This window comes from Meleagris gallopavo, chromosome 20 (assembly GCF_000146605.3).
Source record: "Meleagris gallopavo isolate NT-WF06-2002-E0010 breed Aviagen turkey brand Nicholas breeding stock chromosome 20, Turkey_5.1, whole genome shotgun sequence".
Lineage (NCBI taxonomy): Eukaryota > Metazoa > Chordata > Aves > Galliformes > Phasianidae > Meleagris > Meleagris gallopavo.
Window position 1 is genome coordinate 3,291,802 of NC_015030.2, and position 10,783 is coordinate 3,302,584.

The following is a 10,783-nucleotide window of genomic DNA, read 5'->3' on the forward strand; positions in this document are numbered from 1 at the left end:
TTAAAAAAAACCTCTCCAGCGAGGGATGCAGCTTGTCTGAGGTTCTTTAATTTCAGTTTGTGGCTTGAGCCCTGTATCATTTTGATTTATTAAAAAAAACAATCTACACAAAATTGTAAAGCACTGAGAGGTTTTTCTGGTTCACTTCAGGCAGCTTGTTTCTTTCCTTTCCTCTGCAGCAATACTTCTTGCCTGTATATCCCAACAAAGCTATTCTGTATTTCTAAATGAGTGAATAATGTTCTGGAAGGGCATTTGATTTCTGCAACAGCACAACCCACATCTGTTGGTCTCATTGTTGTAGCTGCATGCTGTTCCTGATGGCAAAAGGCCTTTTGTTTTGATTCTTCATCAGTGGCAAATGCAGAAATATTCAGGTTTATATTACACTCAGGTCTTATTATCAACTGACTGTATCTGTATTACAGCTGAAGAATACAAAAGTTTCTGAACCTATTTCTTCTTTGGAGATCTTCTGAGAAGCCCATAGATGCTTCCATAAACAGCAGCTGGTAGTAGCATATCTTTGAGGTGCATTATGTATGTCATCTTAAGGAAAAATATGTAATATTTTGCTGTATGAGCAGCTAAACAAGGGCAGCTTGCAGCGGTGCATGCTCTGTGGTGCCTGGTTTACTCAGCTGTGAATCTCTGCAGTTCCGACTTCCTCTATTTGGTCTGTCTTTAAGAAGAAGGATGGATGTCTGTGCTGCGTGGGATGTCAGTGTTTGCTAATCATGGTCTGCGTCTCCATGAACTTTTAGATAAACTGACAGAAGTATTTCACCCTGTGGGAAATAGCAGCAGTAGCACAGGATGCTGGAACAAGCTGTGTAGTGTTGGGCAGGGTTTGTTCTGTGTTTTATGTTCTTTAGGATTTCTGAAATGATGAAACTTGTTCTTTCAGTACAAAAACAGTTTTTATGTTTTGGTCTGTTCCATGGCCCAAGGCTTTTCTATAGGCTGGAATTTAAAAAAAAAAAAAGAATATATCTATCTATATATTGTTCTTGGCTTTCAGGTTGGGCTCAGTGATTGCTGCTGGAAATGACAAACTATTCAACAAGTCAAGTGATAGATAAAACTATTTCTAATAGTTCTACAGTGCAGTTGTTCTTTCAAATTTGTTGTTCTTGAATCTTTTCCCCTATGAAGTCCAAGACTGCCTTAGCTCTACTAAAAATATCAGTAAATACAATACGTAATTATAATACCAGCAAAATGTTTTTTTATGGGATGTTTTTACTACTAGCTATTTATTCCATGAATGTAAACTTCAACATACAAAAAACTAGGAAATCACTGGAGTTATTTGTAATGGAGATCAAGAACCTGGTTTTCTGTGTGCTTTATTATGTTACAGCATTCATCTTATGAAAGGGAACCGATGCCGCTGTGCGATGTAATAAAGGCATCCTGCGTTCCTGGGAGGCTGTTCTTGAGGAATTGGGTGATAGCTGTGCACAGAGGAGTTGCCTTGAGTCTAAAACTCACAGATAGCTGCGCTGTGTGTTGTGCACTCATCTCTGGCAAGAGTGCATTCGAATATGTAACCAGGGGAACATTCCCTGTTTTAGATAACCTGTACTTTATTTCAACGAGCAATGTCTTGTGTTTTTTTTGTTTAGTGGAGACTCTGTTTTCGTAAACTGGGCTCAAACATCATTTGCCTCGGATAATGTATTCCTCAAGTACAGGTGACAAATGCCATTTGAGCAGTGGGTGTGGGGCAGATTTTCTAAGCATCACAAAAGCTGTACACCACCTTTTGCCTATTGCTAAGGGAGAGCTGACTCGGGTAACAGCTACTGCACAATGACTTCTGTTTGGCAGTGTAACACCTGCTCGTCTTTATTCCACACCTGACTCTTCCAGACCTCCCCTAAGGTCCTTCTCCGTGCTCCCTGCCAGCACATCAGCCCCGCCCCTGTACTGAGGCTGTGCTCATCCACCTCACTTGTCCACTCACTCGTCTTCTCCCAAGCTTACCTACAAGGACGTGAGGGGAGGCAGGGTCAGGCGCTTTGTTGAAGTCAAGGTGTGCACAAACAGTATCCACCCCCACTGCTCTTTCCACCACCCCGCCTTATTTATCCTGGATGGGGATTTGGTGATGACAAAATGCGAGTTGCGTTGGCCGGGAATCGAACCCGGGTCAACTGCTTGGAAGGCAGCTATGCTCACCACTATACCACCAACGCTGTGCTTGTTGGGATAGATCTTCATTTACTGCCGTGCTGTGCTCTGCATTCCTTCTTTGACAGTAATATAATTAGGACAGATGTCTTACTAAGCTTTAAATTCCTTCACACCCCTCTTCCCATAAATATAGCACACCAAAAAAATCTTATTGCTAAGCATTTGATATATGCACCATTATCAACAGTTATATACACTGTTACATAGCTTAACTTTTTTTCATTCTGAGCAGTAATGGCCACCCATATTAATGAATCTTACACCTGCCTTATTGTAACTAATAAAACCCAGTGTCTTCAGTAGATACTGAGACTTCCTCTAGCCTGTCTACACAATTTCTGCAATCCATTCATGTGCCCCAGCAGAACCTCCTGACTGGCTGGTGGGGCCGCGTTCTGTGACAGCATGGGGCCGCCACTGTTCTGATGTAGAAGTCCCAGGATGGGCAGTGCTGCCAGCCTGGCAGCTCTCAGCCTGTCTCTTCCTCCCACACCCAATAGCTGATAAGACTGCAGAAGGACGGCAGGCTCACAGCGCAGCAAGTGGTTGAGGTTCTTCCGTTTCTTTTCAAGTCTCAGCACTTCCACTGATTCTGCAGCTCTGTGTACCCACCAGAACTCTCCTGCAGTGCATGGAGTGTCTCCTCACACCTCTGTTGTTCTGTAGTTGTCTGTCTGCAGTACAAGTACAGGCAGTTAAAGGGATCATCCTCAGCACTCTTCCTCAGAAGATCTGCTGAATTCTTAGGTAGCATCAGGACACTCTTCCCACTGCATTTGTCCTTCTGCATCAGTGTGTTTTTTTCTCATTCACTTGTTTTGTTTATGCTCAGAAAATAAGACGTCTCTGTTCTTCAAGACATGAATCTTGTTATGTTTTAGGTTATTTTCAGTTTCCATGCTTTTTTAAGCTTCATTTGGAGGAGTTGATGAACAAATGTTCCGTTCAGGGGATTTCTTGTCTATGGCAAAGTTGAGAAACATGAGAAAAACACACCAATGAAATCGTGTTGCATGACTGAATGGCATGTGTGAATACTGAATGCAACTTTTCAGATAACACTTAAAAGAAAAAAGCCTTTATCTTATTATTTTTATGTTTATAACGATGCACTTTGTGGATGCAGTGTTAAAGCACAGTGTTCAAAGCCATTCACCTGAGCATTGTGGTGGATATTTTCAGGGGTCAACTGTAGCTACATAGCTGCTTCTGATCAGTATTACCTAACTGAATTGAGAAAAACGACACCCATTTTGCCCAAGAAAGCTGCAAAGCTAGACCTAAGCATATTTTTGCATGGTTTATTTTGTTTCTGGGATATGTCAGGTCACCAGTAAAAATAATAAAAAAACCTTAATATTGTAAATCTCTGCAGATTTTTTCAAAGACTGCATAATAAAGATGTGAGCTCAGCTAAATATGCCTGCATATTATTTGGGTTTTTTAAAAGATTGCTAGATATACGAATTTTGCTAGTATACAAATGTATACAAATAGTATACAAATACATATCACGTGCTGACTTTAAGCACTGCAGTACTTCACAGCTCATCTAAAAGAGACAGTGTAGGTCAACCCCAAGTGCTGAGCTTGTTGGGAAGGAATAACCTGGAGCCTGCCTGCCTGCTGCTGGACACTGAGTAGGTCTTGGGGGCAGAGAAGACTGTTATCAGTAACAATGGAAAAGTCTAGAAAACAGGGGCCAGACACTTTTTGCACCATCTATGCTCTTATATTAGAGACACACATAGCCACATCATAAGAACTGTTTGTGATTCAGAACTGATGAGAAAGGAAGAAATAGTAGAGGCAGTAAAGCTGAGGAACAGAGGAAGCGAATAATATATAGTTCACAATATACATCTGAGAGGAAAGGCTTAAACTTAGTTCTACTTTCTTTTATTGAAAATAAATAAAACTTTAATATGTATATTGTCACGATAATGACAAAAGAGATGGTTATCAACATGAAGGGATCCTGAGATATCTACTTAAAATGAACCTTGCTTAAGAAATATGAAAACTCTTCTAAGCTTTATGTGAACAAGTTATTTTTACATATTCGCTCCATAGAGTAGTAATGAATAAATTCTTTTATGGTCAGCTTCTACAAAGTCTGTAACTATTCTCCATATATTACACACTTCCAAGCTGATGTAAGATTTGTATGCCTGTGTTCCCTCAGGAATAGATTACAAGACTACAACAATTCTTCTGGATGGTCGACGAATCAAGCTACAACTCTGGTATGTCTTCCACCGTTCCTCATAGTTTATATTTCAGAGACATAACAAATGCAACTCTTTGGGGCTTGAGTTCACCCTTATGCCTCAGAAATATTTAGCCAAATGAGGAAGAATGATCCAGCTAGCCAGTACTTTGGGCAAGTCGCTTACTTCATATTTATTTCAATTTTTCGTCTACTTCATATAAAATGGTGGGCCTTACAATTTCTCAAAAGGAAAGATGAGTCATAACTATAGGAGGAAAGCACAAAAGATTCAAAGTACCTTCAAAAATTGTGAGATATACTTGTAATGAGAACTGTGAAAATACCTTAAAAAGCATTCAGTGATTGTATAGCAACATTCCTGTGCTCAATTTATTAGTATCAATGATTGACTAAATAACAGCAGTATTGAAAACAAACGAGAAGTGTTATTGCTCACTGTCAGTTAAATGTGGATAACTTCATTGGCGTGCAACCCTATCCTAACAAAAAACATGTCAAGAACAACAACAAAAAAATTTTACGATGTGTATTTTTCCTGTAGGGTCAGATATTTGGTCTGGTGGGGAGTTTCTATGGTAATATTTTTGCAGAAGACCATCTTCTGGCTCCTTAAGAAATATTCAGCAAGAAATAACACAGCTTGAAATATGCAGCAACATTACTGCCTCTTAAAGTTTTCCTCATTCCCTAAACTCATGGTGTAAAAGAGGAAGAAGCAGGGTCAGGGCAGGACAGACAGGAGATGGAGTGTGATTTTTGAGGAAACTTCACCTAGACAAATTGGAGAGGTGAGTTGTAAGAACACAAAGTGTTCAGATAGGGTAGAGAAATGGAGGTGAAAATGAGCTGTTACAATTATATTCTTTTCCTCCTGGAAATGGACAGTCTTGTGCCACTCCTATCTTTAAAAGTCTTGTTGATGTTTACTTTAATTTGAAAGTTTTTAAGATACTAGAATTAGATAATTTATTCTTCATGGGTTGTTTCTGCTTTTATGAATTTCAAAATAACATTTCAAATGTTAAATGTAATGAAGGATAATAGTACTCTGACATATGGTGTCTTGATTACTTGATAATTTGTTCATATACTTCATTTTTCTACTGCATTCCATTTTATATAGCTTTGTAAAAATAGCATATAACGCTCATCTGAGAGATGCTTTAATCCTTTTTGTGGAGGGAAGTGATATTCTTAGGACTCCTGAAAATAACAGATCGGAAATGTTTCTGCAGCTGACCATATACAGAAATGTGTGTCCTGCATTTGGAGATTGGTAACCTACCTCAAAAATTCCTTATGGAATTTTGTTTCTTAGCATATCCTTCACTGTGATTCTGTACTTCATGCTTTCACTGTCTCCTTAAAGACTGCTTCCTCATACTGAACTCATAATAAGCTATTGCTGCTGTAATCAAGAATTTACTCTTTTTCCATTAGTTTCCTTGGTGATAGCTATTGTTTCCTCCCACTGTTTTTGTCTGCTGCAAAAACAGAATGTTTCTTCAAGCTGAGCTAAATGCAAAGTGGCATATGTATGCTGGACCAGTAGTCTGTTTTCCAAGGATAATTGCAAGAATAAAGTTTCAAGTTCTTGTCCTCTCATACTGAAAAATCTGAAAAATTTAAAAGGCTAAATTCCAGTGAGGGAAAATCCTGTTGAGAATAAGAACAACTCTTAACACGTTAGTGACTACTAGTGTGACTAACAGAATGAGGGATGACATTGATCGGTACAAACCTAGCTGAACTCTTAATGTAGGAGTCCACCTATTTCTTTTAAAAATATTTGTAACTTATTTTGTTCAGGGATACATCAGGGCAAGGGAGATTCTGCACCATATTTCGGTCATATTCAAGAGGTGCTCAGGTAAGCTGCATGCAGCTCTCTTTAATGATGAGTAATGGTTATTGTACAAACAACAGATAGCAAGTTGTGATGACTTTTGTTGCTCACTTATAGATCACATGCAGTTGCACTGATAGTCTAAAAATAACATGAAACTTGGGAAATAATAAGGGGCGGGATTTTCTTGGGTGGGAGGAGGAGGGGCAGAAATTAATGAGATGATTGAACTGGTGTGTGTTATAAATATCTTCAGGCCTTCTTGTTGGCTACATCAATAGCTTAAGCCTGTTGGCTTTCTTTAACCATGTGAATACACATGCTCATGCTGCCTTTAAAGCTGAGTGCCAGGAAAGGTGAACAGCCAACACAAAACTCAAGAGCAATAGGAAAATACAAACATAATAAAAAATGTAATGAAGTGTATCGACTCATAATGAAATCTCTTAAAAAAAACCAAACACACAGTATAGTGATTTTAGTGTTTCAGATTTCAAAGTACTGCTTTAATTCACGAAATGTAGAATTGCATGGTTTATGTTCCAGAATTATATAGAGCATTGAATCTTCAACCCACTGCATGTGACCACTAATATTTATTTACTATGACTTGTGTTGTGTGTATGATCAATCACATTTGTCCACTGTAAAAATAAATACTTACCAGTACATAACCCCCTCCCAGAAAGTTTTGGATTCTGTCCCTTACCATATTAGTAGTCTACAGAGAACTGGGGCTTGGTGTTATAGAATGTTGAGGTTCTGCTTCATTAAAATCTTTCTCAGTATCTTATAGGATTATTTCAGAATCAGAGAATTCACAGATCGTATTTTCTGTCTTGTGCCTTTGTTAAACTTATTTTTTTAATAACATGTATATTTTAAAACAGGGAGTAATACTAGTGTACGACATTACCAATCGTTGGTCATTTGATGGCATCGATCGATGGATAAAGGAAATAGATGAGGTAAGATACAACCCAAGACTGTCACTAGTCTAATGCAGATGACTAAGACTGACAGTTTATGATATTTTCTGCTGTTTTTACTGGCATTTGCAGGCGATGCTTACTACGGCGTCATCCAAGATGCCAAGTTTACCATTCTGTTTCTATGTTTACAATTCTGGAAGTTAGAAACATAGCAGCTTGAAGTGTCTCATTTCTTCAAAGGTGTTGGCAGTAAGCATATGGAGGGCAAAGATTTCATATTGTAGTCCCACTCTTGGTATAGATTTGCCACATCATCTCTGCAAGTGAGAAAGGGATGTTTTTAAATCATAGAATCATAGAATAGCTTAAGCTGAAAGAGACCTCTAGTGATCATCTTGTCCAACCTGGCACTCAGTCTAAACTCTTGAAAAATCTTTTGTTTTAACTGAGGGGAGGGAAAAGTTAGAGCCAATTTTTTGTATTGCTTTTCTTTTTTCAGCATGCTCCTGGTGTACCAAAAATCCTGGTTGGAAACCGCCTTCACTTAGCCTTCAAGCGCCAAGTGTCTACTGAACAAGCACAAACCTATGCTGAGCGGCTGGGCATGACTTTTTTTGAAGTCAGTCCTCTTTGTAATTTCAATATTACAGAGTCCTTCACTGAGCTAGCAAGAATAGTACTGATGAGGCATGGAATGGACAGGCTCTGGAGGCCAAACAAGGGTAAGCAAAATACGCTGAAAATATTTAAAATTAGTCCTGGAAAAGGTTTGTGTTTCCTTAATGAAAAATAATTTCCAGAGAATTGACTCCTTAGCTGACATTAAAATGAAGAGCCAAGAATCTGATACAACTTGTTTTCTAAACAGGAAATATGCATCTGCAGGCATAATCTGTTCCTGCTTTTGTAGGGAATAGCATGTCTTTCCTAGAACTAAGTATTGATACATAAGTAGGAAATGGAAGATATTTTTGAGAATGCAGGTGTGGGAAAGCATGTGGGAAGAGAAATGAGAATTCATCCTAGAAGTACAGCATGCATGCAGAGTTATGGTTATTCTACTAGCGTTTGGCTGACAAAAGCAAACTATTATAATGGAAGTTTTATGTCTGTTTTTAAGTACTGAGTCTGCAAGACCTTTGTTGCCGTGCCATAGTTTCCTGTACCCCTGTGCATCTTGTTGACAAACTCCCTCTCCCAGTTGCCTTAAGAAGCCATCTCAAATCCTTCTCCATGGCCAACGGTCTTAATGCCAGAATGATGCATGGACGCTCATATTCGCTCACATCTAGCAACATCAGTAAAAGGAACAGCTTAAAGAAAGCTAAAATTATCCGTCTACCACAGAGCCCACCAAAAAACTGTACAAGAAACAGCTGTAAAATTGCTTAAGCTTGGTGGAAAAAGGAATCTGGATGGAATCCCCTCATGTGAAGCGTTGAATGTGAGGACTCCTTTTTTAATAGTAGAGCATGCTCTATGTAGGTATCACACTACATAGACAAAAATGAGAAAAACAAGTACTATTTTGGAGCTTGATCACTACAGTAATGCTGCTTTGGAATGAGTGAGTTGTTCAGTGCAACTGAAAGGGTGTGATGTTTTGCTGTTGGACTTGCATACTTTATTTTAGTTTCTGAATTGCATGATGCCATTGTTTTCACTACTTGATGTATTTTCCTATGGGGAATAATTATCATTATGTTGAGTTCTTAATTCCATTAAATCTGGAATGTGGCTTACTGTTTAATTGTTTTAAAAAAATCCTGTCTTTTTGCAAACTATTAAAAACATGAGTCATTGGTTTACATATTCGGGCAGAAGTTTTTAAATGCAATGTATTGTATACATTGTAAATTCTACAAATAGTGCAACCAATTCTAGTCATACTGCAGTTGTGTATTTGGATGTTTGGTAAAGCTTCCTTGATGACTTCAAAGCACTAACTTAACTAAGCTAAAAATGTGTATACAATTATGATGCACATATGCAACAAGGTTTTGTCCCATTAGTATATGTAATAGATTTGATAAAGTTTTTTGGTATGTTATTTAATACTTTGGGGGATTAATTTGTGGTTTAAATACTTATTTTTCTGTAAAGAAAAAAACTATATATATATATTACATTTTATACCACTCTACAGGAAAGTTTGAGAAGGAAATGCCAAAGATACTGTGGTTAAGGGAACATGACTTGAAAAGCTGCTTTACAAAAAAAAAAGCACTATTTAAAATAAATAAATAAATGCTTCTGGAAAATAAATCCTCTTAAGCTTTATTTAATTGGAGAAAGTTGTCTTTGTCTTCCTTGAGAAGAACTGGAAGAACAGTATACCTGAAGTGGACAGCAGGAACATGAAGCCATCTTAAAAGGATGAAATAATGCTTTGAATACAACATCTGTCTTCAATACTGTGAACTGACATGCAGAAGGATACGTGTCAAGTGTTCCCCTTCTTTTTGAAGAATATTGGGACTCATTTTGAGCAGTAGGAATCCTTTCAGGTGATGGTGTAATTCCTCTAGGCATTCTCACAAACGGGAGATACCATCGAGTTAGGTATCCTTAATGTTCCCCCTGGTTCAGACTAGGCTTCCACAGCCCCTCGATGTGAGTAAGGAAAACTAAAACAAGTGAAATGCCAAAGCTATGTCAGGACCTGGACTGATAAATGCGGCGCTACTTGAAAAGTGTCTCATATTTAAAGACCAAATAGGAAAACACAGCGCAGTGGAAGGAATTTTTCCTGGCTTGTTTTCATTGCTGCAGCTCACTCCATGACCAGCAGGCTCCATCTGCTGGGCTGAGCTGCACAGAGATTGCTGCACGTCAGGATAAAGCCGGTGTACTGCAGAAATGACACCTCCACAGCTTAAGGGAACGTACATAGCAGCCTGCAGCTACGTGAGGTTACAGCCAAGTCCTAGGAGTTCTGGCTGTGTTTCACTATTGGTTGTGTGCAGAGTTCATTGCACATTCGTGTCCTGTTTTAAGTCTTGGCCTCTTCAACCAGCAGATCATTGATATCTTTTCTACCTGCTGTGTGTATTGTGAAAACTGGGAGAGACTATTAGCATGGATCTGCTCACATCCTGCGGCCAGCCAGGGCGCAGGCGAGGCCAGGGGAGGCCGGAGCAGCAGACATAGTGCAGTGATTAAAGCCTGAGGGCGCTGTTCAACGTAGCACTGAGGGCAGCTGTCCTGGCTGAGCGAGGCCTGGTGGAGATGGAAGGTGATTTTAGCGAATGGGAAGTGGAAGGGATCGGGCTGCCGCAGGCGTGAACGCTCCAGAACGATTGGACCTTTCTTTCGACGTTTGATAGTGGTGGGTTTACTGTTAGTGTTATTATCAATATTTCCTTCTCGGGGAGTTCAGCGCTCAGCTCGCACGGCACACATCCGCCCTCAGCGCCGCCCATACTCACAGCTCGGCGCTCCCGCCGCCATTCCTCATGGGCGGAGCGCAGTGCAGCTCAGCACGGCTCGCTCGCTCGGCGATCCCCGCCCCGCCGGGTGGATGGCCTCGGTGCTCGCCTTGCGGCCTGGCTGTGTCGGAAGCTGCCGCCGTTC

At 39.6% G+C, this 10,783-nt stretch overlaps 1 protein-coding gene and 1 non-coding gene across 2 annotated transcripts in view; one reads left to right on the plus strand and one right to left on the minus strand.

Moving 5' to 3' along the window:
* RAB40B (RAB40B, member RAS oncogene family) overlaps window positions 1-10,538 on the plus strand; it is a 24,422-nt gene extending 13,884 nt beyond the window's left edge. The window contains exons 2-6 of the mRNA XM_003211413.4: window positions 4,385-4,445; window positions 6,242-6,302; window positions 7,169-7,246; window positions 7,710-7,932; window positions 8,331-10,538. Of these exons, the coding sequence (XP_003211461.1) occupies window positions 4,385-4,445; window positions 6,242-6,302; window positions 7,169-7,246; window positions 7,710-7,932; window positions 8,331-8,602 (695 nt within the window). The 3' untranslated portion in view covers window positions 8,603-10,538. The remainder of the gene's footprint in view (window positions 1-4,384; window positions 4,446-6,241; window positions 6,303-7,168; window positions 7,247-7,709; window positions 7,933-8,330) is intronic.
* TRNAG-UCC lies at window positions 2,130-2,201 on the minus strand. The gene has a single exon. It is a non-coding gene; the product is annotated as a tRNA-Gly (tRNA).
* Window positions 10,539-10,783: the final 245 nt, after the last annotated feature.